The sequence below is a fragment of the Eublepharis macularius genome, chromosome 1 (assembly GCF_028583425.1).
Source record: "Eublepharis macularius isolate TG4126 chromosome 1, MPM_Emac_v1.0, whole genome shotgun sequence".
Classification (NCBI taxonomy): Eukaryota; Metazoa; Chordata; class Lepidosauria; order Squamata; family Eublepharidae; genus Eublepharis; species Eublepharis macularius.
In genome coordinates this window covers 174,520,579-174,536,088 of record NC_072790.1, presented here as the reverse complement: position 1 = coordinate 174,536,088, position 15,510 = coordinate 174,520,579, and the positions used below count along the sequence as shown (strand labels likewise).

Genomic DNA, 15,510 nt, shown 5'->3' with positions numbered 1-15,510 from the left:
CCTTCACAGGAAGTAGAGGGAGGGTGACCCTCTTTTTCCCCCTTTTTTTTTTACTAGTAAGAGTGGGAGACTGGACAGGTTGCCAGCTGCCAGTCAGTCTCAGTCTCTCTCCTTTGGATCCATATGGTTGCATGATGAATACAGATAGACTTGCCATTAAAGAAAACAAGATGCTGCCAGAGGGCCCACCACTGCCTGGCTTGCCTGCGTGGCTGCTGCACAGGTAGGAACCAAAAAAACCCCACACAAACTTTTTGACGAGGTGGAATTGTTAAAGCTATGTTTATCAAATTTGTTCCACTGTTCTGGAAAACACTTTAATGATTTGAACTAGCAATTTCTGTGTTTTATTTTCAGCTTTTTTTTATCCACACCCCTAGATTGCATTGCTTAGGATTGCCCTGCTCAAGTATCCCTTTCCTTGAAAAGGACATGTCAGAAAAAAGAATTCATTTCTCTGTATTAAACAACAATACCGTGACTATCATTTCTGAACTAGAACTGCAGGGAATACCAATTTTAAAATGTCATTAGAGATAGATTTCTTAGACATATGAACTTGGGTGCTTTAGTTCAATATTATAAAACACAGGATATGGCCTATTTATTTTTTATTTTTTTAAGAAAACTTTTGTTTGAAAAGTTATCACTAGATATTTTACTGGGATTGCTCAGTCCAAGGCTGCATTCAGATACATAGGAAACATAGGAAAACTCCAGAGGATATTGTTTAATCCATAAATTATATTTAATATGCATAATAAATTGCCTTGCCAGCATGTTTAATTAATCACAATTTCTTACAAAATGAAATAACACAAGGGCCTGAATATTTAATGGTTAATTTCTTCAAAACAATGACTGCTGAGACCAATAGGAAATTCGCCTCCACCTAGTTATTCAGCTCTCATATCACAACTCTGTTTCCCTCCACTTTCAAATCTTTGCTAACTGCCAAATTCCTGACTGGGGATTTTTTCTTTCATTTCCTCTGGTGTCACATTATCTTTACGATGCTTCCACATTCACCTCTTCCCAGAGTCTCTAGGCATTAGGAGGTCACTGATGTTTTATTGTACATAAAGGGGCACTTACACATTCTGGTAATTTTCATGGACATCAGCAGGAGATAAAAATGTTCTGTTATTATTCATTCACATTCTTCATTTTAAAGGGTCACAGATACATGAGAAAATATGTCTGTTCCTGTGTACTGAAGGGCAGTTTGGGTAGACATGCAGTTGGTAGCCCTTAATTCACTGTGTGACAGATTCTGGAGCTACTATCCAACTGCTCTGAAGCAGGAACAATATGGGTCTGTGTCAACGAAAGAGAAAAAAAATATTGTATTCTTCCTTCAGCTCAGAAGAACCATTCTTAATCTGCAAAGCTACATTCACATGCAGGGTTGGCAACAGGTCTGGAGAAAAAGACCTTTAATAGAGGTTTAATGTGTGGAAAGGGGCAGCTGGAGTTTTTCATGGCATGGAGAAACACAACATTGCCTAGTAAATAGCATCCTATTAAGTCTCTATTAAAGGAACATGTTTTCTATAGGTTGTTAGCAACTCTATCTGTATACATGTAGAGATGGGCTCTATCATGCAGTTACAAACATACTGTATTACCATTGTCTGTTTTGTGTGACAGTGTTACTGGCAAATAGCCAGTGCAGTGTAGTGGTTACAGTATTGGATGACAAACAGGGAGATTCGAATCTCCACTCTAGAAGCTTGCTAGGTGACTTTGGGCCAGTCACACACACACTCAGAGCCAAGCTACAAGTGGAGCGCAAGTGAATGGCAAGTGAAAAGGGAGGAATACATGTGAGTCTGTTCACTTGCCAGGCAAGTGTAATTCGTCACTTGTAGCTTGGCTCTCAGGGCCAAGCTACAAGTGAACAGCAAGTGGATTGAACAGCAAGTGGATTGAGTGGAGGGCAAGTGAACCGGGAGAAATACACTTGCTGTTCAAGTGTCATTCGTCACTTGTAGCTTGGCCCTCAGACTAAACTACCTCACAGAGTTGATTTGAGGATAAAGTGGGGGAGAGGAGAAATGATGTAAACTGCTTTGGGTCCCCTTTGGGGAGAAAGGCAGGGTATAAATGTAATAAAATAAATATATAAAAAATTAATGTATCATTAAATGACTGTATTAAGTTAGAAACAATGTTTGGCTTTTTATTTTTTAGACTGCAATCTTATTTTCTTCATGAGCAATAAATAATAAACCTTACATCTTAATTAAGTAAAGTTGTGTGCACTGATATGCGGAGAATTCTAATCAGCTTTCCTCAATGCACATTAATGCATTTGTCTTTTTAGCCAAATTTCTTTTTTAAAAGTATACCTTCTGGGATATCTAGGTGCTTAACTATTTGAAGCTGGCAGTTAATAACTCACTCACCCAGGCAGCTCTCTGAGGATATAACTACCTCTAAATTTTGAAGAGTTCTGTTTTTTGCTGAATAGATGATAGCAACCTTTCTGATTTATAAGTAAAAGTGGATTTTGGCTCTCCACAGTAAAGCTGAAGTAAAAAGACTATCTAATCAAATTGACAAAGGACTCACTGGAGTATTGGGTAAGGTGAAGTATCAAGGCTCTCCAAAGGATTCTGAGGGGCATTCCAAACTTTGAATATAATCAACAAATAATTTAAAACACCTCAGTTTTGGATTGTGCAAATTAAACTGTGGGGATGAGCAGCTACAATTGTTTTAAGTCTATCTTTCTCGTGTTTACTTATTGGTGTTTGTGAAAGAATCTCAGATTTAATAGCATTTGTTGTTCTGCAACTGTGCTACTCCTTTTCTCTTGCTCACACTTATGCTGTTTTCTTTTTCTTAAAGGATGATCCCTGCAACAAACAAGGCTTTTGTGGTGAACAACTTAGTTTCTGGAACGGGCTATGATCTCTGTGTTCTGGCCATGTGGGATGACACTGTCACAACGCTCACTGCTACCAACATTGTGGGTTGCACCCAGTTCTACACCAAAGAGGATTATCCCCAGTGCCAGTCCATGCACAGCCAGTTCCTTGGTGGAACAATGATCCTCATAATTGGAGGCATTATTGTGGCAACTCTCTTGGTGTTCATCGTCATCCTCATGGTCCGGTACAAGGTTTGCAACAATACTCCAGGAAAGATGGCTAATGTCAGCAATGTCTACTCACAAACAAATGGATCTCAACCTGTCCAGAATGGGGTCCTACCACAAGTCAATCCCAAAGTGGTGGTAAGGAATGAGCTCATGGAATTTAACTGTGAATCTGCACATAGCAGCATCTCTTCTTCTTCTAGTTCTGTGAATAGTCGCGACTGTGATGGCTACAGCCTCCAAAGTGAGCAGGGCACATTGTCCAGTAAGTGGAGGCCTCCATCAAAGGCAAAGCACAACAACATTGATCGGCTCATGGGAGCTTTTGCCTCCCTGGAACTGAAGTGTCAGAAAAAGGAGGACACAGTAGACTCCAGAACTTCAACAGTGGCCTGTCACTCGGACAAGGAACCACTGCTGGGCCAGCAGGAGTCCAAATTTCGTAGCCTCCTCATGTTACCGCTGGAGGGTAAAACTAAACGTAGCCATTCTTTTGATATGGGGGACTTTTCCACCTCTCAGTGTTGCAATTACCCCAAAAAGATCACAAACATTTGGACAAAGCGCAGTCTCTCAGTAAACGGCATGCTTTTGCAATATGATGACAGTGATCTAACAGGGGCAAAGGGGACATATGGGAGCTCAGAGTGGGTAATGGAAAGCACAGTGTAAATAAGAGTTGCCCTCCATTCCATTCTCAGCCCCTCCAGGCATAACAAAATCTACAATTGTTTGAATGGCCATAAATATGAAGGGAGGGGGAAAAACACATACTCAGCCGTATTGGTCAGTAAATATTAAAGATTTAAAAAGTAAAATGGGATAAGAGCAGTGATGAAATTTTAATGGATGTGTGTGTGTGGAGCAGAACACATTCGTCATGTCATGTGTGAATGTCTCATGGAATTCATTGATAGCTTTCAGAGCTTTCCAAAAATCTCCCAGCCTCCCAATGAACATTCAGCCAAGATTAAATGAGGATGAAAGCAGGTTAAGCAACATATATTTAATTCAGAAGGTAATTCCCTCTTCACTTTCTCGTTGTCTGAGAAGACCACTCCAGTGGATATAAGACTGGCAGGAGGATAGGCCCAGCTGCCACTGTGGTGCCACTGCCACAGGACCTGCATAAAGACAACATCTGAGAGAGGGATAGAGAAGAAGAGCAAAACATCTCAATTTAATTCCTTAGGATATGTGGAGATTTTCTTGCTACTGTTTGGCTGAGGATTTTTCTTCTCCCTGGAATAAAAATGGTCCTTTTTTCTCCTTTTGTTGCACTTTTAATTTTTTTCATCAAACATTTTTGATAAAACAGGATATTAAAATGATCAATTGCTGGCACAACTGTCCTATGATGTTCCTGTCCTGGAAAAATGGAGATCTAGGGGTTAATTTTTTTAAAAAAAAATCCTCCTCTCTCTTCCATTTCCTTCTTGGTTTCTTGTTTGTTAATGTGCAAGGCAGATTGCAAAAGATATTGGTATAAAGTATATGTTTGATGTCAGAGATGGGGTGGGAGGGAGAAACCTAGGGTATTTTTTTTTAAAAAAATTATCAGAGGTAAAAATGAAGAGCTCCATCAGTGACCTCTTCACAAATTGTGTCTGGCAAGTAGCTCTCTGTTCAGCTGAAAAAGAAAAACACAGACACATGCTCCATAGTGACAAAAAGAATCATGTTCATTCAGTACCACAAAATGGAATGTAACCATGTGGGTCAAAATAAGGGTGTGAGATCTGAGATTTCTGGGCATTTTAAACAATTGAATGTTTGTTGGTGAGAATATTCCTAATAAGCCACGGAAAACAACATGTGTTACGGACCATCTACTATTCCAGGTAATTTTTACAACATCTCACCCCCTTGCCCCTTGCTACATTCCTTTCTCTTTTCTCTTTCCAAGGTACCTGCAAACTGAGACAGTTTATTACGACTTGGAAACTGGTTGTCAAAGTCTTTAACAAGATCATTGCTACAGTACCTGGAACAGCTATAGATGCATATTCTCTAACACACACCCCACCACTACGTCATGATTTGTGAATCGGCGGTACTTACAGCAGTTACAGCATTTGCCTCTAATTTTCTGTATTTATTTGTTTCTAAGGATCTGCCTCTTGAGAACCCCTTTCCAAAATTGCACATTTTCATTTATTATTTTTCAGGGATGTGGAGAGAAAAATTATAAGGCAAAGAAAAAAGACACACACAATCACTATGTATTTTTTTAAAAAGCTCAGAGATATATTGTGACATGACTGTGTTCTTGATCTTGTTATTTGTCATGTTTCCTATTTGGAGTTTTAGAAAATGACATCCCTGTGATCAAAACATTTTCTTTTTCTTCCCTCCCCCCTCTTTTGCTACGAAATGTACAGTAAAAAAAATCTTATTGGAAAAATGCATTTTCTTTCATTTATTTTAAAGCTTTGTTTTGACCAATAATATGTCTTGTTAAAAAACTTCCTCCATTTGTACATTCTTTCAAGGTGGATCACAAGAGTTGGTACTTTCTAGGCCCTGATGACCATTGACCAGTCATAAGTAACTAAGCAAAATAGGTTGATTATATAATAATCAAGGGCCTTCCTTGGAATTCCTATCATCTCTACCCAAACTGCAATACATTACTTGCCAGATATCTTATTGCTAATCACCTCACTCCCAGCAGAATCTTCTTGAACTACAGAACCTGAAACATTGGGTAAAGTCTGTTTCTTGTTCCACAAATGGTAATGGCTTTGAAGCCACTGAGGACCTTTAGAGAGTTTGACAATGGCTGAATCCACATTACCTCCGCGCGTCCTGGTGTTGCACTAAATCTTCGCTAAACACCCGGAAGTATAGCGTCTTTCAAGCGCGATTTCTGAATCTCGCTAGAAAGACGCTATACTTCCGGGTGTTTAGCGAACATTTAGTGCAACACCGGGACGCGCAGAGGTAATGTGAATTCAGCCAATATTTGCAAAGGCTCCAAATATTCCAAGTCCAGCCAACAGGTTTCAAGGGGAAACTCTCTGGATGATGAAAATACATAATGTTTTGGATTGCATCAACTGGCTAAGATGTCCCATGTTCAGATAATAATAGTGATATCTACTTTAACAGATGCAGAGGAGTTAGCCGTGTTAGTCTATGGTAGCAAAATCAAAAAGAGTCCAGTAGCACCTTTAAGACTAACTAATTTTATTGTAGCATAAGCTTTTGAGAATCAAGTTCTCTTCGTCAGATGCCTGATACAGAGACTGGTCAAATACAGAAGAGGAGGCGAGAGAAGAGGCAAGTAGGAGGAGGAAGGGGGAGGGTGCAATCAAAACATTCCTTTGCTAGTATATGTAAATATCTCCTTTTAGTGTGTGTATCAGTTGGCCCTCATGTGCCAACAATGTCCTTCTGCTCTGTACATTGGACAAACCAGCCAACCTCTACGCAAAAGAATAAATGGACACAAATCTGACATTAGAAATGGAAACGTCTAGAAACCAGTGGGAGAACACTTCAATCTACCAGGACATTCCATCAAAGACTTAAAGGTCGCTGTAGTTCAACAGAAACCTTTCAAAAACAAAATCCAACGGGAGGCTGCTGAACTGGAATTCATATGCAAATTTGACTCTGTCAAGCTGGGACTGAATAGGGACTATGAATGGTTATCACATTACCACAGGTAACAGATTTCCTTTACAGAGGTGGGGTCTGGGGGAACTCAGTGGCACCTGGCGTGGGCTTTCGGGAACCACAGATCTCTTGGTCAGATGCATCTGGCAGGGAGAGCTGTGGTTATCGAAGGCTCATACTGCATTGGAATTGGATGGTCTAGCTGTTTGGCTGCTACAAACTAACAGGGCAAACTCCTTTGAAGCCAACTGATACACACACTAAAAGGAGATGTTTACATATACTAGCAAAGGAATGTTTTGATTGCACCCTCCTCCTTCCTCCCCCTAATTGCCTCTTCTCTCTCCTCTTCTTCTGTATTTGACCAGTCTCTGTATCAGGCATCTGACGAAGAGAACTTGATTCTCGAAAGCTTATGCTACAATAAAATTGGTTAGTCTTAAAGGTGCTACTGGACTCTTTTTGATTTTGCTACTTTAACAGAATTAGCCTTTTTATATGCATCAGATTCTCCATTCAAGGCAAGAATACTTGCTGTTATAGGAGTGTGGGTTGGAGTTTTTAGCTGTAATATAAATCTCCCGACATACACCTGCTCAGGATTATTCAGAGCCACTGAATAAGCTTTTATAGTCTTCCAGCTTTTAAGGCTCTTCTCCCAAAATGTATATTATTATGTATTGTTAATAATGATGGTAATTGGATGCTATGGATCTATATTGTTAATGGCAGCACTTCCCCCAACCCAAGGACTTTCCTCTGACATGTTCAGAAGAATCTCATGTCAGGGGAGGCTCCATATGCTAGGGACAAAGGCTACTGTTAGCAGAATATATCCATAGGATCTAAGCCTTGGGGCAGAATCTTAAATAAGGCCAATTGGAATCATATTCCTAATTCCTGAGATGCAGTTAGGACTGGACAAAACCCCTTTGAAGTTCAGACTTAATCCACATTAGATTCATTATCGCACACACCAGCCAACATAAGCTCTCCTACTTAGAAGCTCTTTGTTGTAACATGCACCACTGGAAAGAGGGTCTAGGTAGGCTCAGACCAAGCATTTCAGCAGTGCCTCCACTGATCCCTGTATTTATTTAAAATATGTATATCCTCTCCACAGACTCAAGGCAGCTAACAAAGCAGAGGTGAAGGGACACAAAAACAAAATAACACTCAATCAACAGATAAAAACAACAGACAGATTAAAGGTGCAACCAACAGTACCATCCTAAGCAGTTATATCTGCCTTGTTCACAAGTTACAATTTGTGCACAGCATACACTGGATTTTTGTTTATACTTGTGCTGAGTAATTCAATATGTTACGTTCAACATGTTTAGCTCAATATGTGATTTAATCTCCACATTTTACTTGGTGGTACTGATTAGACATGGGCACGAATGGAAAAAAAAACCCTGAACACCCTGTTCGTCATTTGGTACCATCCACGAACAACGAACAACGAACAACGACCAACAAACATGGACGAACATGAACTATTCCCGGACATGTTCGCTGTTCGTTGTTCGTGGGGGCCAGAATCCCCCAACCAACCTCCCCACTTAGCCCCCCTCCCCTCAAACCCACTTACCTGGCCCTTTAAAGATCCCTTTAAACTATCAGCTGGCAGGCGGCAGGGGGGATTCCCCCGCCGCCTGCCAGCGGATAGTTTAAAGGGCCCTGTCCTGCCACGTGCAAGGGGCAGGGCCCTTTAAACACCCCACAAACTGACCTTCCCAATGTCCAATACCCACCAAACTTGCAGGGGACATAGTCCTCACTGTCCTCTGAAGATCCCCCAAGTTTCAGAGAGATTGCATCCTGGGAAAGACATGATCCACGGGTCTCCCCATTGGCTGTCATTTTCTCTTCACAGTGGCAAAAACAGGACTCTCTGATGGAAGTACTTTGAAGGGTTAAAGCCAGAAGGAAAGCCAGAAGGAGTTCAGACAGAGTTCAGTCCCTCCTTGCCTCCGGTTGCCAAGGGGATTGATTGCAGCAGGAGCCAGACTGTCTAACTTGCCGAATGGCTGCCGAAGGCAACGAACGGGGCTTTTAATGACCACCTGTTCGTTTAGGATGGGGCCTCATGAACAGCTTGTTTGAGAACAGCAGATTACGCTGTTCGTGGGTTTTTTCTGTTCGTAATGCTGTTCGTGCTCATGTCTAGTACTGATACCCTGTTTCAATTCTAAAATGAATACCAGTTGGCTCATTCTTCCAAACAAATGTCCACATGTATGTGCCAGATATGTGTAAATTCACTGTAATGTAACCAGGACAACTCTTTAAGTCCATTGAAGTGAATGGGCTTAGAATGCGGTAATTCTGCTAAGGAGTGTACCAAAATTTGTCTGAATTGTTTGTCCTCCAAATGCCCTCTGAAATAAAATTCTCTTACATGATTTTCTACATGCAAAGAGACAAAGCATCCTCCCAATCCACCCTGGTAGACCATTCTAGAGGACAATTGTAGGAGAGGGTAATAACAGGAAAAAGCTGTTTAAAGAGTGTGTAACTGGGCTTAGATCCTCTGGAATTTTTTTTAGTTGAAGGATCCCTTCTCATGGAATGCATCTTTCTCACTTTCCCACTCCTGCAGAAGCCCAAAGTGATCCTCTGGCCCCCAGGAACAAGATTTTTTTTGTTATTATTTTATTGGTTTCAAAAAGAATACATACATATACACATAGACACCACATCAGGGGATATCAAGCACAACTTCATAAGAAATCAAAGGCAATAATAACAGCAAACTATATATTATACTCATTTTCCATCTCTACAGTTCCTTTCTCTTTATATCTTGTTTTCCTTATCCAAAACCTAGTTTTCCTGTAAGGCTACCCTGCTTAATTCCTGTAAGTATTCTCTCCTATCTTCATATCCTATACTTAATTTCTTGTTCCCAGGAACAAGATTTGAGGGGCATTTCAAGCTGCCACAGGAGAGGGAAGGCTCTCTCTGAGTGAAAATCCTTCCACCCATAGAAAAACTCTGGGAGATCAGAGATGCTACTGTGATCATGTGCAGGCATATGAAGAAGCACAGGAAACTTCATTGTAATTGATTCCTAGAAGTTCTGGATGCTACCGCACATGCTCGGTCACAGCAGTGTCAAGGCCCTACCACACCCTCTCAAATTCCCCGTGCCCTGGTAAATTGTGAAAAATGGGACAGAGGGAACAGCTCACTCTGTGTAATGTGACAGGTTTAAACCATGCAGTGGCTTCAAAGCATCACAAGGCTCTTGTTCCTGCAATGGCTTCCCCAATTATTGTATGTTCAAAGGGCTGCAGAAAATGAATGCAGTCAAAAATATGTTTATTCAGGAAATCCAAGAGCACAGCAGAGTACAGCCAGAATTCTGAACTGGTGTAATAATTCTTTCCTGCTCCTCAATGTCACATTCATCTATATTGCCAGGGTATCTTTTGCATTTAATTTCAGTTGCACTGAAGCTACTTTCCCAAAAGATGGCTGTGGCTTGAGGCTTGCCCATTGTTGCTCCCATTGTAATGAATGCTGTTCAAACAATGCAAATGTCTGAGGGACCCAAAATGTTTAGAATCAATTTAGTAGCTTCACTAGAAGCATCCGTCTTCATTCAAATGAGAGCTTAATTTCTACATTGTGCAAACGTCCAGATGACAGCATTGCTTTGCTAGTTAATTATACCTTGTTTTAATTAAATTCAATGAAAGTACTTAAAGATATTTGTTTAGCATTTCCCTCTTCCACTATCATTTCTAGTAGTTAGTTTATTTTTATTTAATTGTATTGACAAGTTTCTTTTCATCTTGGCAGCTGGAGTGCTGCTTATTCAACCATGAAGTTAATTAAAAATATTAGAAGTGTACTTACTGAGTATACAACAACAAAGAGCCAATGCATTTCTTTTCATTAGAGAGGGGGAAATAGTTCTTTTTCATAATGCAAATCAAAAGAAATACCTAAGTTACTGTGCTGTAATTTACCCCCCTCCCTCGATTCTGCACATGTTTGCAGATGATACAGCTTCACAGAACACTCTTTCTTCCTTAACTTCATGGTGAAGTGTGCATGCTGGCATCACAAAGAATGGGAGATCTGTGTATTTTCATCATATCTCTGGCCAGCCCTCCCCATCTGCTTGGTGAAGTTATGCAAGCTGTGGTGGCCTCATCACTTGACTCAACAGAAGAGGAAGTCTGAATGGGGATATGGAGGGAGCACATAGACTTCCCATTCCTCAGATAACCCTGGAGCACTGCTTGCAATCCTTCTAAGAAAGAGGACAAAAGAGGTCTTTGTTAAGTGCAAAATAAATTCCTATGTGTGCAGGGACTGTACTCATATGAGGAAAGAATATTTGTTTGGTTGAGGTCATGATAATTTGGGATGGTGTTCAAGAAATCATCTAAGCTTAATTATATTAAAGTAGAACTTTTATTAAATAGTATTAGGAAAGCCCTGTACACAAGTAATTGGGCAAAACCAAATGCCCATCTATCCCACCCTCATTCCATGGCTTTGATCCATTTCATTCACATCTGCTCAGGGAAATAAGTTACACAAACTGAAGGAAAATGTTGGGACCCAATAACAGATCTCTAACATCATTTGTCTTTTAGTGCTTCATCTTTTAAACCAACATGTGTGTAGTATAGGTATTCCCAGCAAATGTGAACAGCATAACAGATAGTTCAGCGAATTCAAACTAGAGTTCTCAATATATTTCAGGATTATCTGCTACCAATAGATATTTTATTGCCATTTTGTTACACCGACCGTCATCACCAACCTTGTCCCAGTGGCTTGAAGTAAATATTAAATAACATGAGGGATAAAACTGAGCCCTGTGGGTAGGTCTTCATAGGTCAGTGGCCATGGGGTAGAGCAGGAATCCCCCAGTACCACTTTCTGAGACCAATCACCACATAGAACTCGAACCAACGTGTAACAGTTCCCCTTAGTCCCAAGATCAAGGATACCATAGTGAATGGTATCGAAGACTGCTGAGAGATTGAGCAGGACTACCAGGGTCTCTCTCTTTGTGTGTCTAGTTCTCAGTAGAGGTCATCAAACATGATGACCAATGCAGTCTGTGTTCCAAATCCCAGCCTGAAGCCAGATTGAACTGGATTCAGAAAATCAGTCTCTTCCAAGAGCTCCTGGATCTGAGCAGCAAGCTCTAACACTTTGCTGTAGAATGGAAGACTGAAGATAGGCCAGAAGTTCTTCAATTTAGGGAGGGTTTTTCCATCTTGAGAAACTTTATTTCATTTTCAGTCCCTTTAACTGTAGGTTGGTGGGATTATAGAAAAAACAGAAACAGAACAAATCAATAAAACAATAAATACAAGATCATTTAAAAGCATATGCAAGTAATCTAGCTACAGCTTCCAGCCAAACCACATCATTTGAAAACAACAGTTTCAAAATAATATAATTACTAGATCACTGAACATCAGAGTTGACAGGAAGTCCCAATATATCATGCCTAGCTTCAGTAAACAAACAGCAACATAACAGCATGTGTGAAATGGTTTCTATTGCTCCAGAGGCACAAGAACAATTTCATTCAATCCAGGGAATACCTTTAAGCCTTCCATCCTGTATATTCAGATGTTGGGAGTTAATTACATCTTGGCAGAAGAATTAAGCTTCTGTGTTTGGGATTTTTTTTAAAAAAAAATTTATTGGGTGAGTATAATATAAATGTTTACATTTTCCAAATCTGCCCATTCTTAATCTATTCCCCCACCCTTTCCCTCCCCCCTTTCTACTATGGACTTCCAACAGCTTTCCAACCCAATATCTAACTACTCTGCTTAATATTATTTGGCTATTTAGCAAATAAATTGTTCTCTTAACTCAGTTACTATTTCACATCATTGTCCATATTTCCCCCTTGTAATGATCACTAACTCCTCCCTTAATCAAAAACTAAAGATTATCTAATGCCCACATCTCCCCTTTTACGTCCCACTTTTTTTTCTGTATACTGTTTCAATTTCCCCCAGTCTTTAAAGAATTCTTCTGGATTTTGTTCTCTTAGCTTCCTTGTTAATTTGTCCATTTCAGCCATATGTAGTAATTTTTGTATCCAATTCTCTACAGATGGCACTTCTTGTGTCTTCCACACTTGAGCATACAATATTCTTGCTGCCGTTGTCATGTAAAATACTAATGTTCTGTCTTGTGGAATAATTCCGTCTAAGTTCAAGTCCAGCAAAAGCAGTTCTGGATTTTTATTTATTTGGATTTGTAGAATTTGAGACATAGCTTCTATAATATTCTTCCAGAACTGCCTTGCAACATCACAAGTCCACCACATATGATAAAATGAACCTTCATGCTTCTTACATTTCCAACATTTATCAGACATTTGATTATTTCCGTATGCTATTTTCTTCAGTGTTAAGTACCATCTGTACATCATCTTATATACATTTTCTTTAATATTGGTGCATTAGGGTGTTCTTCCACAAGTATTCCCACGCCTCCATTGTTATGTCTCTGTTACAATTTATGGCCCATTTCACCATTTGCACTTTAACTGTTTCATCTTCTGTGTACCATCTTAACAGGACCTTATAAACTTTAGATATCTTTTTTCCCCATCTTGCAGTATGCTTTCTTCCAATTCAGAGTTTTTCAGTTTAAATTCAAATTTCAAACGATCCGAATAGTATAAGTCTTTGATCTGTCTATATTGAAACCAACCATATTCAACTGGCAGCTCCTCACATGTTTTCAACTTAGCCATATTTTGCTCCTTTTTCAAAATTTCTTCATAGGTCAAACATTGTTCTCTGCTGTAAATTATATTTGGTTCAACAACTTCTAGTGGCACCACCCACATCGGGATAACGTCATCTAAATATTTTTTATATGTTGACCAAACCATAAAAAGGCTTCTTCTTAAATAATGATGCAAGAACATAGAGTCTGCTTTAAGTTTTTCATACCATAAGTAGGCGTGCCAACCAAAAAGCTTTTTGTATCCTTCAAGTGTAAGTAGTTTTTGATTTTTTAATAGCATCCAATCTCTGAGCCACACTAAACATACTGCGTCATGATATAATCTTATATTAGGCAATTGTAGCCCTCCTCTTTCTTTTGCATCACATAACACTTTCATTTTTACTCTGGGCTTCTTCCCAGCCCACGCAAAATCTGATAACTTCCTTTGCCATTTGTCAAATTGCTTGTTATCTCTTATTATTGGTATCATTTGCAGTAAAAACATTATTCTCGGTAACACATTTTAATTGCTGCTATTCTTCCTAGCCATGACAAATTCAGTTTATTCCATTTAATCGTATCTCTATCTATTTGTTGCCACAGCTTCTCATAGTTGTTCTTAAATATATCTATGTTCTTTGCAGTAAGTTCAATTCCTAAATATTTCACTTTTTGTGTTACCTCACAACTTGTAATTTCCATTCATTCTTTTTTTTTCATGAAAATTTTTTTTAGGTGAGTACAGATTACAAATAAATTTTTTATTTAAGAACCTAAATATCAATTTTCCCCCACCCTTTCCCTCCCCCCTTTTCCTCAGACTTCCAACAGCTTTCCAAACCATATCTTATTTTATTACTTACTTAACTATTCCCTCTAAATAATATTATCCCGTATTTCCTTAATAAACTAATAGTATCCATTAAATTCAAATTATTCAAAACTTAAACTTAACAATAATTAAAACTTCACTTTAAATGGTAAAGATCCCTATCTCTAATAGTTCTCCCAGTTAATAACTTTCCAATTGCCATAATTTCCCCTTCACGTCCCACTTTTTCTCCAAATATTCCTTCAATCTCCTCCAGTCCTTGAAAAATTCTTCAGAATTCTGGTCTCTCAGCCTTCTTGTCATTTTGTCCATTTCTGCCATGTACAGCAACTTTTGTATCCACTCTCCAATAGATGGTATTTCTTGCACTTTCTATTTCTGCGCATATAATATTCTTGCCGCTGTCGTCATATAAAATAACAATGTTCTGTGCTGCATAGGAACATCTTCCATGTTTAAGTTCAGTAGCAGGAGTTCTGGGTTCTTTATTATTGAAATCTGCAAAATCTCATTTATCATTTCTAAAATATCTCCCCAGTACTGCCTAGCTACCTCACAAGTCCACCACGTGATACAATGATCCTTCATGACTTTTACATTTCCAACACTTGTCAGACATCTTAGCATTTCCATAAGCTATTTTTTTTGGCGTCAAATACCACCTATATATCATCTTGAAAACATTTTCCTTAATACTGGTACAGGTTGAAGTCTTCAATGTATTTTTCCACAAATACTCCCATGCCTCCATTGTTATGTCTCTTTGGCAATTTATAGCCCACTTTACCATCTGGACTTTAACAGTTTCATCCTCTGTATACCACTTCAAAAGTATTTTATAAATTTTTGAAATTTTCTTCTTACTTTCTTGTAGTATAGCTTCTTCCAATTTTGAGTCTTTCCATTTAATTCCATCTTTTGAGCAATCCGAGTTATACAAGTCCTTTATCTGCCTATATTGAAACCATCCATAACAAGAAGCTAACTCTTCTTCTGTTTTAATTCTTATCATATTTTGTTCCTGGATAAGAATCTTTTTGTAGGACAGACATTGGTCTCTGTTATAAATAGCTCTTGGGTTGATAGTTTCAAATGGTACCACCCACGAGGGGATACCTTCACCCAGATGTCTTTTATATTTTTTCCAGATTGTGAAGAGACTTCTTCTAACATAATGATGCAGAAACATAGAATCAGCTTTCAATTTATTGTGCCACAAGTA

General features: G+C 39.0%; 1 protein-coding gene across 1 annotated transcript in view; it reads left to right on the top strand.

Moving 5' to 3' along the window:
- Positions 1 to 3,775, top strand: part of LRFN2 (leucine rich repeat and fibronectin type III domain containing 2) — a 131,349-nt gene extending 127,574 nt beyond the window's left edge. The window contains exon 2 of the mRNA XM_054989144.1: positions 2,854 to 3,775. Within this exon, the coding sequence (XP_054845119.1) occupies positions 2,854 to 3,775 (922 nt within the window). The remainder of the gene's footprint in view (positions 1 to 2,853) is intronic.
- Positions 3,776 to 15,510: the final 11,735 nt, after the last annotated feature.